The sequence below is a fragment of the Papio anubis genome, chromosome 18 (assembly GCF_008728515.1).
Source record: "Papio anubis isolate 15944 chromosome 18, Panubis1.0, whole genome shotgun sequence".
NCBI lineage: Eukaryota > Metazoa > Chordata > Mammalia > Primates > Cercopithecidae > Papio > Papio anubis.
The window spans coordinates 47,115,054-47,130,842 of NC_044993.1; the positions used below are offsets into that span (position 1 = coordinate 47,115,054).

Consider the following 15,789-nt stretch of genomic DNA (forward strand, 5'->3'; position numbering starts at 1 on the left):
TCTACTTGAGCCCTGGAGGCCGAGGCTGCAGTGAGCTTGATTGTGCCACTGCACTTCAGCCTGAGCGAGAGAGCAAGACCCTGTTTAAAAAAATAAAAATCAATCAGTCAATCCAGACTCCCTGGGCATGCAGCAGGGTTTCTGGGGAAGGGGCTGAAATGATGACTAGAAATGATCCTCCCGTCAGTTTTGGGAGGGCCTTCCTGACAGCTCTCAGGCTTGAGTTTATCCTGCAGGCCCTGGGAGCCACTGAAGGCCATTGAGCAGGGGAAGTACATGACTAACATCGAAGAAGTTCTCTTGACATGCGGAGTGTAGATGGGAACCAAAAGACATAGGAGACGGGGAGCCCAGGAGAGAGGCTGTTGAATTGCTTCTGATTGTGAAGAAAGGATTCAGAGGGGAAAATTGATTCTATCAATATTTAGGATATAAAATGGACTAGCCTAGATGATAGAGTGCATGTGGGAGAAGAGAAAATAAAATTTTCGGCCGGATGCAGTGGCTCATGCCTACAATCCCAGCACTTTGGGAGGTCGAGGCGGGTGGATCACCTGAGGTCAGGAGTTCGAGACCAGCCTGGCCAACATGGTGAAGCCTTGTTGCTACTAAAAATAGAAAAATTAGCTGAGCGTGGTGGTGCATGCCTGTAATCCCAGCTGCTTGGGTGGCTGAGGCAGGAGAATCACTTGAACCTGGGAGGCAGATGTTGCAGTGAGCCGAGATCGCATTATTGCACTCCAGCCTGGGCAACAAGAGTGAGACTCTGTCTCCAAAAAAAAAAAAAAAAAGAAAATTTTCTTTCAGCTAGGTATGGTGACTCATGCCTGTAATCCCAGCACTTTGGGAGACTGAGGCAGGAGGCTCTCTTGGGCCCAGGAGTTCAAGACCAGCCTGGGCAATGTAGTGAGAAAGGAGAATAAAAAAAGTTTTCCTCGCCTCTACAAAAAAAGGGAGAGAGTTTTCTTCCTAACTTATTTTGGTTGTTTTTTTTTTTTTTTTTTTTTTGAAACGGAGTTTTGCTCTTGTCTCGCAGGCTGGAGTGCAATGGCGCGATCTTTGCTCACTGCAACCTCCGCCTTTCAAGTTCAAGCGATTCTCCTGCCTCGACCTCCCAAGTGGCTGGGATTACAAGTGTGCGTCACCACACCAAGCTAATTTTTGTATTTTTAGTAGAGATGGGGTTTCACCATGTTGGCCAGGCTGGCCTTGAACTCCTGACCTCAAATGATCCGCCCCCCTCAGCCTCCCAAAGTGCTGGGATTACATGAGCCGCCTCGCCTGGCCCCTAACTTCTTTTCTTTCCTTTATCCAGCAAATACCTATCGAGTGTCTACTAGATGCCTGTTCACAGCTAAGGATGGTAAATATTTCTGTTCTCAAAGAAAGAACATTCTGGTGCAGGAGGCAGATGAGAAGACTAGCAAATACACATGCATAATTTGAGATTGGGGGCAAGTGCTGAGAATGAAATAAGGGCATGAGATCAAAAAAGCATGTAAGTAAGGGGAATTTGAGGAGGTTTTCTTTTTCTTCTTCTTTTTTTTTTTTTGAGACAGAGTCTCACTCTGTCATCCAGGCTGCAGTCCAGTGGCGCAATCTCGGCTCACTGCAACCTTCGCCTCCTGGGTTCAGGCAATTCTCCTGGCTCAGCCTCTTGAGTAGCTGGGATTATAGGCATGAGCTATTTTTTTATTTTTATTTTTATTTTTATTTTTAGTAGATACTGAGTTTCACCATGTTGGCCAGGCTGGTCTCGTTCTCCTGACCTCAAGTGATCCGCCCGCTTCAGCCTCCCAAAGTGCTGGGATTACAGGCATGAACCACTGTGCCTGGTCTTTTTTTTTTGTATTTTCTGTAGAGATGGGGTTTTACCATGTTGCCCAGGCTAGACTTGAACTCCTGAGCTCAAGCGATCCTCCCACCTCAGCCTCCTGAGTAGCTGGGACTACAGGTATGCACCATCATGCCCAAATAAATTTTTTTGTATTTTTAGTAAAGACGGATTTCTCCATTTTGCCCAGGCTGGTCTTGAACTCCGGCTCAAGTGATCCGCCCACCTGGGCCTCCCAAAATGCTGGGATTACAGGCGTGAGCCACCGCACCCAGCCAACATATAATATCTATCTATCTATCTATCTATCTATCTATCTATCTATCTATCTATCTATCTATCGAGAGAGAGGCTCTTGTTGCCCAGGCTAGAGTGCAGTGGTGCCATCTCAGCTCACTGTAACCTCCATCCCCCGATCCTCCCACCTCAGCCTCCCAAGTAGCTGGGAACACAGGCATGCGCCACCACACCTGGCTAATTTTTTGTATTTTTGGTAGAGATAGGTTTTGCCATATTGCCCAGGCTGGTCTCCAACTCCTGAGCACAAGCAATCTGCCTGCCTTGACCCCATAAAGTGCTGGGAGGTGTGAGTCACCTCCCCCAGCCTGAGATTTTTTTTTTTTTTTTTTTTTTTGAGACGGAGTCTTGGTGTGTTGCCTAGGCTGGAGTGCAGTGGCTGGATCTCAGCTCACTGCAAGCTCCGCTACTCCCAGGTTCCTTCATTCTCCTGCCTCAGCCTCGAGTAGCTGGGACTACAGAGCCCGCCCCCTCGCCCGGCTAATTTTTTGAATTTTTAGTAGAAGCGGGGTTTCACGGGTTAGCCAGGATGGTCTCGATCTCCTGACCTCGTGATCTGCCCTTCTCAGCCTCCCAAAGTGCTGGGATTACAGGCTTGAGCCACTGCGCCTGGCCGATATTTTTTTAAAAATAATAATATATATATTTTTGAAGCACCGGGGGGCACAGGGAGGCCTCTTTGAAGAAGTACCACTTGAACTGAGACCCGAGTGATGAAAAAATTCAGTCAGCCAAAAGAACCAAGAGCCCCAGCAGAGATGCAGGAAGAAGGGCTGCAAGTGCAAAGGGTCCTGAGGCAGGGAAGCACTTGACAAGGGGGAGAGTGATGAGGCATGAGGTGGAAAATGTAGGTAGGTCAGCAACACTCGGCCTACTAGGCCTTGAGTTGGAGTTTTTATTTTAAGGTAGATGAAGTAACTGACATTTTGTGTTTTAAAAAATTTCTGGGCGGTGGCTCACGCGCCTGTAATCCCAGCACTTTGGGAGGCCGGCGAGGCGGATCTAAAGGTCAGGACATCGAGACCACAGTGAAACTCAGGTCTCTATTAAAAAAAATACAAAAATTAACCCGGTGCCAGTGGGCGGGCGCCTGTAGTCCCAGCTACTCAGGAGGCTGAGGCAAGAAGAATGGTGTAGCCAAACTCAGGGGAGGCCGAGGCTTGCAGTGAGCTGAGATCACAGCCACTGCACCTCCAGCCAGAAGCGACAGGCGAGACTCCGTCTCAAAAAATTTCTGTAAAATGGGGGTCGCTGTGTTACTGGGCTGGTCTCAATTCCTGGTCCCTCAAGGGATCCTCTTGCCTTGAATGCTCCTAAAGTGTTGGGATTACAGGCTTGAGCCTCTGTGTCTGACTGTAACCCAAACTTATTTTGAGGAGGCGGAGTCTCAGCTGTTAGCAGGCTGGAGGCGTGGCGGATCTCAGCTCACACAAGCTCTGCCTCCCGGGTTCCCGCCATTCTCCTGTCTCAGCCTCCCGAGTAGCTGGGACTACAGGCGCCCACGCCACCTAAGCCCGGCTAGTTTTTTGTATTTTTAGTAGAGGCGGGGTTTCACCGTGTTAGCCAGGGTGAGGTCACCGATCTCCTGACCTCGTGATCCACCCGTCTCGACCTCCCAAGTGCTGGGATTACAGGCTTGAGCCACGGCGCCCGGCCTTTTTTTGAGGCGGAGTCTCGCTCTGTCGCCCAGGCTGAAGTGCAGTGGCCGGATCTCCCAGCTCACTGCAAGCTCCGCCTCCGGGTTTCACGCCATTCTCCTGCCTCAGCCTCCCGAGTAGCTGGGACTGCAGAAGCCTGCCACCTACATGGCTGGTTTTTGTATTTTTTAGTAGAGGCGGGGTTTCTGGGGTTAGCCAGGATAATTCGATCTCCTGACCTCGTGATCCGCCCGTCTCAGCCTCCCAAAGTGCTGGGATTACAGGCTTGAGCCACCACGCCCGGCGGTAACTGGCATGTTTTAAGCAGGGGAATGACATGCTCTAGTGAAAGCTAGTCTGGGCAGCTGGGTAGCTAATGAGGGGATTAGAGATTTTGTTGAATGAAAGGCAGATTGAGTCCTGCTACTTGCCCCCTTCATTCCCCAGTGCTTCACTCTTCCGCCCCCCAGCCCCCTCAACTGGCCAAAGGGAAGTGGGGGCCCTGCCACCTGTAGGGAGGGTCCCCTGGGGTTTGCCCACAGCAAACAGGAAGTCACAGCCTGGTGAGATGGGCCTGGGAATCAGCCACTGAGAAAGTGGGTCTCTTGGGTCCCTGAACTCTTTTTTTGAGTCCCTGCAGCAGTGAAAAAGACACAAAGGCACATAGAGAGTTAGAGAGAGAGAGAGAGAGAGAGAGAGAGAGAGAGAAAGAGAGAGACAGAGAGAGAGGAGAGGCATGGGGCAGAATGAGAACAGATTCAGGAGTTAGAACTCCTGGGTTCTTTTAAAACAATTTTTCTTTTAAAGACAAGGTCTTGTTGTGTTGCCCAGGCTGGAGCACAGTGGCTATTCCTAGGCATAATCATGGTGCACTGCAGCCTTGAACTCCTGGGCTCAAGCGATCCTTCTATCTCAGCCTCCCAAGGACCTGGGACCATAGGCATGCACCACTGTGCCTGGGTTTTGCCTGGTTTGGAACTGAGACAGGATGACTTGAGCTCTTAGCCATTAATTGAGCCACTGCGCCTGGCCGATATTTTTTTTTAAATAATAATATATATATTTTTGAAGCACCGGGGGGCACAGGGAAGTCCTCTTTGAAGAAGTACCACTTGAACTGAGACCCGAGTGATGAAAAGAACCAGTCCAGCAAAGAACCAAAGAGCCCCCAGCAGAGATGCAAGAAGAAGGGCTGCAAGTGCAAGGGTCCTGAGGCAGGGAAGCACTTGTATCTCATTAACTGAGGATTTGCTATGTGCTGGACACTGGGTTAATAGTGCCGAACATATTGTCATTTTTAATCTTCACAAACAAACAGTATTTGTATAGGAGTCTTTTCTTTTGTTTCTTTTTTTGAAACAGAGTCTCACTCTGCTGCCCAGGCTGGAGTGCAGTGGCATGATCTTGGCTCACCGCAACCTCCGCCTCCCAGGTTCAAGTGATTCTCCTGCCTCAGCCTCTCAAGTACCTGCGATTACAGGCACGCACCACCATGCCCAGCTAATTTTTCTATTTTTAGTAGCAACAAGGTTTCGCCATGTTGGCCAGGCTGGTCTCGAACTCCTGACCTCAGGTGATCCACCCACCTCGGCCTCCCTAAGTGCCATGCCCGGCTAATTTTTTTTTTTTTTTTTTTTTTTTGAGACGGAGTCTTGCTCTGTCACCCAGGCTGGAGTGCAGTGGCGCCATCTCGACTCAGTGCAAGCTCCACCTCTTGGGTTGACGCCATTCTCCTGCCTCAGCCTCCGGAGTAGCTGGGACTACAGGCACTGGCCACCACGCCTGGCTAATTTTTTTGTATTTTTAGTTGAGATCAGGTTTCACCATATTAGCCAGGATGGTCTTGATCTCCTGAGCTCATGATCCGTCTGCCTCTGCCTCCCAAAGTTCTGGGATTACAGGCGCGTGCCACCGCACCTGGCCTAATTTTGTATTTTTAGTAGAGATGGGGTTTCACCACATTGGCCAAGCTGGTCTGCAACTGCCGACCTCCTGTGATCCGCCTGCCTCAGCCTTCCAAAGTGCTGGGATTACAGGCATGAGCCACCTCGCCCAGCCTGTATAGAAATATTATTATCCCCAGTTGACAGAGAAATAAACTGAGGTTTCAGATGATGAAGTTTAGCCGAATAGTGGAGGTGCAAGATTCAAACTCAGGTCGGCTAGAACCCAAAGTCTATTAATGGGTGGATGTGGAGGTAGAGGGAGGACTGGTAAAATGTTTGCTGAACGAATGAATGGGGTGTGTGTGAGTGAAGAGACATGGATTCAGAGCCCGGGGTTCAGAGGAGGAGGGAGAGGGAGAAGGAGGGAGCCCTGAAGGCTGAATCCGCTCAGGCAACAAATATTTATCAGGTGCCTACTATGTACCCAGCACTGTTCTAGGGCACTTGCAATTAGTGGTGAACAACACAGTCTCCACTCCAAGGGGCTCATATTCTTGTGCAGAAAACAGAAATGAACAAGTAAACCCACAAGATCATTTCCCATGGTGGTGAGAGCTGGGATGAAAATAAAACAGCGTGGCAGGGAGGAGGCAAATGTGAGTCTGGAGGGTTCCTGGAGAATGGGGCCTGAGGCGTGACCACCCCCTTCCTCTCTGGGGGGACTGCCTGCCGCCTCCGCAGACACCCATGGTTCAGTGCCCTCCAGGCCCCTACCTACCCCAGCATCCCCTGCGCGAAGCTGGGTGCCCCGGGGAGTCTGACCACCATGCCACCTCCTTGCCTCCTCTTCTTCCTCCTCTTCCTCACCCCCATGGAAGTCAGGCCCCAGGAACCTCTAGTGGTGAAGGTGGAAGGTATGTCCAAAGAGCAGAAAGGGAAGGGATGGAGGCTGGAAACTTGGGTTGTGGCTGGGTGTCCTTGGCTGAGTAACTTACCCTCTCTGAGCCTCCATTTTCTTATTTGTGAAATTCAGGGAGGGGTTGGAAGGACTCTGCTGGCTCCTCCACTCCCAGTTTTTAGAGTCCTCTGATCTATAACCCGGTGTGAGGAGTGGGGGGGCTTGGAGGTCCCCCCGTCATGCCCACACCTCTCTCCCTCTCTCTCCACAGAGGGAGATAACGCTGTGCTGCAGTGCCTCGGGGGGACCTCAGATGGCCCCACTCAGCAGCTGGTCTGGTGTCGGGACTCCCCGTTTGAACCCTTCTTAAATCTCAGCCTGGGGCTGCCAGGCATGGGAATCCGCATGGGGCCCCTGGGCATCTGGCTTTTAATCTTCAACGTCTCTAACCAGACGGGGGGCTTCTACCTATGCCAGCCGGGGCTCCCCTCTGAGAAGGCCTGGCAGCCTGGCTGGACAGTCAGTGTGGAGGGCAGCGGTGAGGGCCGGGCTGGCCGGGCTAGGGCAGGGGCAGGAGGAGAGAAGGGAGGCCACCATGGACAGAAGAGGTCCGCGGCCACAATGGAGCTGGAGAGAGGGGCTGGAGGGATTGAGGGCGAAACTCGGAGCTAGGTGGGCAGACTCCTGGGGCTTCGTGGCTTCAGCATGAGCTGCTTCCTGTCCCTCCACCTCTCACTGCCTTCTCTCTCTGTCTCTCTCTCTCTGAGTCTTTGTCTCTATTTATCTCTGCCTTTGAGTCTCTATCTCTCTCCCTCTCCTGGGTGTCTCTGCATTTGGTTCTGGGTCTCTTCCCAGGGGAGCTGTTCCGGTGGAATATTTCGGACCTAGGTGGCCTGGGCTGTGGCCTGAAGAACAGGTCCTCAGAGGGCCCCAGCTCCCCTTCTGGGAAACTCAACAGCTCCCAACTGTATGTGTGGGCCAAAGACAGACCTGAGATCTGGGAGGGAGAGCCTGTGTGTGGCCCACCGAGGGACAGCCTGAACCAGAGCCTGAGCCAGGGTAAGGTGATGATTGGGGAGATGCCAGGAAGTGGGGGTCCAGAGACGGAGGGGAGGGGAAACTGAAGAGGTGTGAGACCCTGAGGATCAGGCTTTCCTCGTCTTATCTCTCCCTGCCCCAGACCTCACCATGGCCCCGGGCTCCACACTCTGGCTGTCCTGTGGGGTACCCCCTGACTCTGTGTCCAGGGGCCCCCTCTCCTGGACCCATGTGCGCCCCAAGGGGCCTAAGTCCTCATTGTTGAGCCTAGAGCTGAAGGACGATCGCCCAGACAGAGATATGTGGGTAGTGGACACGGGTCTGTTGTTGACCCGGGCCACAGCTCAAGACGCTGGGAAGTATTATTGTCACCGTGGCAACTGGACCAAGTCATTCTACCTGGAGATCACTGCTCGGCCAGGTAGAGTTTCTCTCAACTGGGAGGCATCTGTGTGGGGTGTACTGGCAAGAAGTGGAAGCCAGTCAATCTTAGGTTCCCCCAACCTGAGGGCTACTCCCAGCCTCACCCCAAACCCCAACTTCCACACAGAACATTGACTCCAAGTCTTTTTTTTTTTTTTTTTGACGGAGTCTTGCTCTGTCGCCTAGGCTGGAGTGCAGTGGTGCCATCTCGTCTTGGCTCACTGCAACCTCTGCCTCCCAGGTTCAAGCGATTCTCCTGCCTCAGCCTCCTGAATAGCTGGGATTACAGGTGCCCACCACCATACCTGGCTAATTTTTTTTTTTTTGAGAGGAGTCTTTCACTGTCACCCAGGCTGGAGTGCAATGGTGCAATCTCAACTCACTGCAACTTTCGCCTTCCAAGTTCAAGTGATTCTCCTGCCTCAGCCTCCCGAGTAGCTGGGATTACAGGCGCTCACCACCACGCCTGGCTAATTTTTTTGTATTTTTTTTTTTGAGATGGAGTCTTGCTCTGTCGCCCAGGCTGGAGTGCAGTGGCCGGATCTCAGCTCACTGCAAGCTCCGCCTCCCGGGTTTACGCCATTCTCCTGCCTCAGCCTCCCGAGTAGCTGGGACTATAGGCACCCGCCACCTCACCCGGCTAGTTTTTTGTATTTTTTAGTAGAGACGGCGTTTCACCGTGTTAGCCAGGATGGTCTCGATCTCCTGACCTCGTGATCTGCCCGTCTCGGCCTCCCAAAGTGCTGGGATTACAGGCTTGAGCCACTGTGCCCGGCCAATTTTTTGTATTTTTAGTAGAGACGGGGTTTCATTATGTTGGCCAGGTTGGTCTCGAACTCCTGACCTCGTGATCCACCCGTCTCGGCCTCCCAAAGTGCTGGGATTACAGGCATGAGCCACAGGGCAGGGTCAGGCCTAATTTTTGTATTTTTAGTAGAGATGGGGTTTCTCCATGTTGGACCAGGCTGGTCTTGAACTCCTAACTTCAGGTGATCCGCCTGCCTTGGCCTCCCAAAGTACTGGGATTACAGGCGTGAGCCACCACACCTGGCCTAGACTTCAAGTCTTTCTTCCCTCGCTTCCAATACACTACTTTTCCGGGTCTTCACCTACCATTGCTTGTGCCTGCCCACCAGCTTGGGTGGAGTCTTCCTTCCTCTCCAACTCCTCACTCTTGGAGCCCTGGGCCCTCTTCTTATCCCTGTCTGCACGCTTTCCCATTTGACCTTGACTCCCAATGGCTTTTTGGGTCACTATGCCTTGGTGACTCTATTCCAGGCTCCATATTCAGCCGTCCCCTGTGCCATTTGATGTCCTATGGACACCTCAGGCTCAACAGATACAAAATCAAACTCAATGTCTTCCCCAAGTATAGTCTTCTTGGTGGCCCTGTGCAAGCAGAGGGCACCACCACCTGCTCCCCTGCCCAGGCTAAGAACCTGGGCATCCTTCCTTTTCCTCACCCTGTCCAGCAAACTGGTCACAGTGTTCTGCCAGTTCTCTCTCCTTCATACAATCCTATCATGCTATCCTAACCGCAATTTACAAACTCAACCCCAACTTTCACTCAAAACTTGATCCAAGCAATGTGCTGGATCCCAACTGTAACCTTGCAAACTCAACTCTGCCCTTCACTTTGACTGTTACTGTCCTTAATTGCAGCAGGAAACTGATCATTATGCTCTCCTCAATCCACACATTGCCTCTAAATACAGCCATGGTTTGTCTGTGATTTACTCAAACGACACTGCCCCATGTCATGTGCCAGGCTCTGTGACAATCCCTGACCTCCTGGGACATGACTCCTTAGAGAGAGGAGAGCCTTTCTCACAGTTTGGGACTTTGAGTCTGTCTTTTTTTTTTTCTCTTGAGACAGAGTTTCGCTCTTGTTGCCCAGGCTGGAGTGCAGTGATCTCCGCTCACTGAAATCTCCACTCCCGGGTTCAAGCGATTCTCCTGCCTCAGCCTCCCAAGTAGCTGGGATTACAGGCACCCGCCACCATACCTAGCTATTTTTTTTGTATTTTTAGTAGAGACAGGGTTTCACCATGTTGGCCAGGCTGGTCTCGAACTCCTGACCTCAGGTGATCCACCCGCCTTGGCCTCCCAAAGTGCTGGGATTACAGGCGTGGACCACTGCACCTCGCCAAGTCTGTGTCTTGCCTCTGTGCCCCAGACTTGCGGTTCTTTGAGATCTCGGGATTGGAACGTAAGATGCCAGCCTGGGGTCCTCATCTCATAGCCCCTTCCCCCTAGCACTATGGCACTGGCTGCTGAGGATTGGTGGCTGGAAGGTCCCAGCTGTGACTTTGACTTATCTGATCTTCTGCCTGTGTTCCCTTGTGGGCATTCTTCAACTTCAAAGAGGTGAGTCATGTCCCCAGTGGGTCTGTCCAAACCCTACTCCATCTTCCCCAGGATAAGCCGGCTTTGGCCAGTCTGACAACCATCTTTCTTTCCTCCCATCCCTCCCTGCAAGACCCCAGAATCCTGTTCCCCCCAGTCTTCCTCTAGCCTCCCTCAAACTTCCCAAGCCTCTTGCATTTTTTTTTTTTTTTTTGGAGACAGGGTCTCATTCTGTCACCCCAGCTGGAGTGCAGTGGCACAATCTGAGCTCATTGTAACCTCTGCCTCCCAGGCTCAAGTGATTCTTGGGCCTCAGCCTCCTGAGTAGCTGGGACTACAAGTGTGTGCCACCGCGCCCAGCCGATTTTTTATATTTTTAGTAGAGACAGGGTTTCGCCACGTTGCCCACGCTGGTCTTGAACTCCTGAGCTTAGGCAATTCGCTGGCCTCATCTTCCTAAAGTGCTGGGAATATAGGCGTGAGCTACAGCGCCTGGCTCCCTCAAACTTTTTTTTTTTTTTTTTTTTTGAGATGGAGTTTTTGCTCTGTTGCCCATGTTGGAGTGCAATGGCATGATCTCTGCTCACTGCAACCTCCACCTCCTGGGTTCAAGCGATTCTCTTGCCTCAGCCTCCCTAGTAGCTAGGATCACAGGCGCCCACAACCACGTCCGGCTAATTTTTATATTTTTAGTAAAGACGAAGTTCCCCATGTTGGCCAGGCTGGTCTCGAACTCTTGACTTCAAATGATCCGCCCACCTCGGCCTCCCAAAGTGCTGGGGTTACAGGCACTAGCCACCGCGCTCGTCCCCCTTGCAATTTGAACTCCTGTCTTCTCTGTTGAACCAAGTGACCTCCGCAGTACCTGGCCCCACAAATCCTCACCCTGCCAAGCAGCGCCTCCTCTGATCACTCCCTTTAACTCCCACCAGCCCTGGTCCTGAGGAGGAAAAGAAAGCGAATGACTGACCCCACCAGGAGGTAATGCAACCAGTGCACCCCTCGGTAACACCCTCCACCTTCACTTTATGCCTTGCACTTACTGTTTCCTCTGCCCAGGGGTTCTTTGCTCCGTCTCTACTGTTTCAAATACTGCCCAACCTCAAAGCCCAGCTCCAAAGCTACCTCCTCTGTGAAGACCTCCTTGGAAATGATCATCTCAGACTCCTCTATTGGCTGTCCCAGCACAAGTGATCACGTTTAACCTCTGAAGGCCTGGACAGAATCTTGAGTGGGTCCGCCATTCCATTCCAAGTCGGCCCTCACCGTGCACTTCCCTTTCTCCCGCCAGGTTCTTCAAAGTGACGCCTCCCCCAGGAAGCGGGCCCCAGAACCAGTATGGGAACGTGCTATCTCTCCCCACACCCACCTCAGGCCTCGGTAAGAGGCACCGCCCCTCCAGCCTATAGCTCCGCCCCAGATCCAGGGCTCCACCCACACTGTCCTCATCCCTCCAATCCGCTGTGCGCCATGCTTTCTGGAGCTCGAACTCCGCCACCGGGGAGGGCAGTCCCGCCCATCTATGAGCCCCACCCCTAGAACAAGGCCCCCCCTCCAGGGCTCAGAGCCACGCCCCCAGGACCCAGAGCCTGAAGTCCAAATCAGAAGCAGAACCTCGCCCCAGAACTGAAGGCCTCGGCCCTAGATTTAGATCCCGCCCTATGGTTCAAGGCCAGGTGCCTAGACTCAGAGTCCATTCGCAGAGCCCAAAGCATTCTCTCCCCGTGCCCCGCCGCGCGGACCCTTAGCCTTGACCGCCCCCATCTCTTCTGACCCCGTCTTACAACGCCCGCCCCTCTCGCCAGGACGCGCCCAGCGTTGGGCCGCAGGCCTGGGGGGCACCGCCCCGTCTTATGGAAATCCAAGCAGCGACGTCCAGGTGGATGGAGCCGTGGGGTCCCGGAGCCCTCCGGGAGCGGGTGAATGATTGGGGGAGGGAAGGGTCGTTCCCCACATGGAGGGGGTTGGAGCGGTCTGTGGCCCAAATAGTGGACTGGGGCCTGGAGGAGAGGGGGCGTAACTCGGTTCCCCATCCCCATCCCGAAACCCCTAGGCCCAGAAGAAGAGGAAGGGGAGGGCTATGAGGAGCCCGACAGTGAGGAGGGCTCCGAGTTCTATGAGAACGACTCCAACTTTGGGCAGGACCAGCTCTCCCAGGGTAAGGCTGCTCTCCTCCGTGGTCCCCCGCCTCTCTGCGGTGGCCTGTGGACTCCCATGGACACCCCTCCTTCTCCACCAGATGGCAGCGGCTACGAGAACCCTGAGGAGGAGCCCCTGGGTCCTGAGGATGAAGACTCTTTCTCTAACGGTAACTTGGGGCCTTTGTGGGACCTCAGAGACTTAGGTGTAATTGCAGCGCTGTGACACCCCTAGAAGGGGTCCCTGGAGTTCTCTCTCTTCTGCCACAGCTGAGTCTTACGAGAACGAGGATGAAGAGCTGACCCAGCCGGTCGCCAGGACAATGGGTGTGTGTGAGGATGGCAACAGTCTAGGGGGGAGGTGGAGGACGCCAGGAGGCCAGGAGGAATAGTAACCTCCCTCTTCCCTTTCCAGACTTCCTGAGCCCCCATGGGTCAGCCTGGGACCCCAGCCGGGAAGCAACTTCCCTGGGTGAGAGATACTTTCGACCAGACTGCCTTACCCAGCTTGGGTGACCTGGCCTGAGCTCTGACACCAGACCCAACTTTGACCTGACCTTGACCCCAAACCCGAACCCAATCCTGACCTTGGATTTGACTCCTCTCACCTCAATACTAAGCCCCATCCCCCATCCTGACCCCCAATATTTACCCCCTCCCTAACTATGAATATCAACACCGATCCTGATCCAGTATCAACCTGGACTTGACCTCCACCTCACTTCAGCCCCTCAGTGCAGACCTCAACTTGGACCCCAGCTCACTCTGCAGCTTCTTCATGACTCTGACTCCTTCCAGTTTTTTCTTTTTTCTCTCTCTTTTTTTTTTTTTTTGAATTGGAGTCTCGCTCTGTTGCCCAGGCTGTAGTGCAGTTGCCACCTCTGCCTCCCAGGTTCAAGCGATTCTCATGCCTCAGCCTCCTGAGTAGCTGGGATTACAGATGTTTGCCACCACACCTGGCTAATTTTTGTATCTTCAGTAGAGACAGGGTTTCACCATGTTGGCCAGACTGGTCTCAGACTCCTTACCTCTAATGATCTGCCCGCCTCGGCCTCCCGAAGTGCCAGGATTACAGGTGTGAGCCACCATGCCCAGACCAGTTCTGTTCGTGACCCCTTCTCTAGCAATAATCTAACCCATATCTAGCCGTGACTCTACAGCTAACCGGGGCCCCAAACCCGATGCTGACCGAATCACCCCTTCCCAGCGCAGCATAGGTGATGCCCCTCACCTTCCTCTGCCCCTCATTCTTCCTCCTTACCATAGGCTGTACTTCCCGTGCCCTAGCCTCCAATTCTCCATCCCCCGCCCAAGCAGGGTCCCAGTCCTATGAGGATATGAGAGGGCTCCTGTATGCAGCCCCCCAGCTCCGCTCCATTCGGGGCCAGCCTGGACCCAATCATGAGGAAGGTGGGTGCTTCTGCCGCTGTCCCCTGCTGTCCCCTGGGCTGACTTTGCCTCCCAGCCTACTTCCAGTGCCACCCGTGTTCTCCTCCCTGGTCCTATCCAGATGCAGACTCTTATGAGAACATGGATAATCCCGATGGGCCAGACCCAGCCTGGGGAGGAGGCGGCCGCATGGGCACCTGGAGTGCCAGGTGATCCTCAGGTGGCCAGGTGAGCTGGGACTGCCCCTAGGGAAAGGGGGGAGGGAGGGAGATAGGCACGAATGACAGTGGCTGCTGGCTCTCAGGGAGGGAGAGGGAACAGGGCTCCTAGGGCCTGGTGGGCAAGGGGAGGGCTGCTGGACCCCTCCCCATCACTGTTTCTTCTTCATAGCCTGGATCTCTTCAAGTCCCCAAGATCCACACCTGACTCTGAAATCTGAAGACCTCGAGCAGATGATGCCAACCTCTGGAGCAATGTTGCTTAGGATGTGTGCATGTGTGTACGTGTGTGTGTGTGTGGGTATACATGCCAGTGACACTTCCAGTCCCTTTTGTATTCCTTAAATAAACTCAATGAGCTCTTCCAATCCTATGAAGTAGTGCCCTTGTGTGGGAAGGGAAGGAAAGGCGTCTTAAATCCCATGGAGGAGGGAGGGCTGCCTTCTGCATACAAAGGGCCTTTTCCCGGTGCGGTGGCCCACACTTGTAATCCCAGCACTTTGGGAGGCCAAGCAGGTGGATCATTTGAGGTCAGGAGTTCGAGACCAGCCTGGCCAACCTGGTGAAACCCCGTCTCTACTAAAAATACAAAAATTAGCCAGGTGTGGTGGCGAGCCTGTAGTCCCAGCTACTCAGGAGGCTGAGGTTGGAGAATCACTGGAACCTGGGAGGCGGAGGTTGCAGTGAGCGGAGATGGTGTCACTACACTTCAGCCTGGGCGACAGAGCGAGACTCCATCTCAACAAAAAAGAAAAAGAAGAAGAAAACAAAGGGGCTTTCCCTTTCCATGGCCTAGCCTTCACCTACTGCCCTCTTTTGCCCACTGCCAATGGATCCCTCACTATCAGCCCCCTCCTACCATCCAGCCACCCAATTATCATTCATTCAGCAGTTGCACGCTGGGTGCCCAGTGGAGGAAAAACAGCCTAGGAATTAGCAGTCTAGTTAGAAGATGCTATTCGTTGTCACTGAGTACTTACTTATTGAGCATCTATTTTATATATATATATTTTTTGAGACAGACTCTCCCTTTGTTGCCCAGGCTGGAGTGCAGTGGTGCAATCATGGCTCACTGCAGCCTCGACCTCCCAGGCTCAAGAGTTTCTCTCACCTCAGTCTCCCAAGTAGCTGGGACTACAGGTGTGCACCACTACGCCCAGCTCTATCTTTTTTTTTTTTTTTTTTTTTGAGATGGAGTCTCGTATTGTCCCCTGGGCTGGAGTTCAGTAGTGCGATCTCAGCTCACTGCAACCTCCGCCTCCCAGGTTCAAGCAATTCTCCTGCCTCAGCCTCCCGAGTAGCTGGGGTTACAGGTGCCTGCCACCACGCCCAGCTAATTTTTCATATTTTTAGTAGAGATGGGGTTTCACTATGCTGGCCAGGCTGGTCTCGAATACCTGGGCTCCAGTGATCCTACCAACCTTGGACTCCCAAAGTGCTGAAATTACAGGCGCCCACTACCACACCTGGCTAATTTTGTATTTTTAGTAGAGATGGGGTTTCCCCATGCTGGCCAGGTTGGTCTTAAACTCCTGACCTCAGGTGATCCACCTGCCTCAGCCTCCTAAAGTTCTGGGATTACAGGTGTGAGCCACAGAGTGCCTGACCTTACTATGTTCTAAGCACTAATATCAATGAGCAAATTTTATCCTTACAATAACTTCACAAAGATATTAAACACCTAT

At 52.9% G+C, this 15,789-nt stretch overlaps 1 protein-coding gene across 5 annotated transcripts; it reads left to right on the forward strand.

Annotated features, from left to right (window-relative positions):
- Positions 1–6,248: 6,248 nt before the first annotated feature.
- Positions 6,249–14,477, forward strand: CD19 (CD19 molecule). Of its 5 annotated transcripts, none has more exons than XM_009196212.3 (15): positions 6,249–6,568; positions 6,824–7,090; positions 7,408–7,611; positions 7,733–8,011; positions 10,270–10,380; positions 11,292–11,340; positions 11,651–11,739; positions 12,165–12,278; positions 12,413–12,517; positions 12,599–12,667; positions 12,768–12,824; positions 12,913–12,969; positions 13,764–13,907; positions 14,008–14,114; positions 14,277–14,477. In XM_009196212.3, the coding sequence occupies exons 1-14, from the start codon at positions 6,481–6,483 to the stop codon at positions 14,097–14,099; spliced, it is 1,725 nt and encodes a 574-aa protein (XP_009194476.1). In that variant the 5' UTR covers positions 6,249–6,480; the 3' UTR covers positions 14,100–14,114; positions 14,277–14,477. The 5 variants fall into 5 exon arrangements, with proteins under 5 accessions (XP_009194476.1, XP_009194477.1, XP_003916766.1 ...); XM_009196213.2 differs by having other exon boundaries at positions 13,812–13,907; XM_003916717.3 differs by having other exon boundaries at positions 13,815–13,907.
- Positions 14,478–15,789: the final 1,312 nt, after the last annotated feature.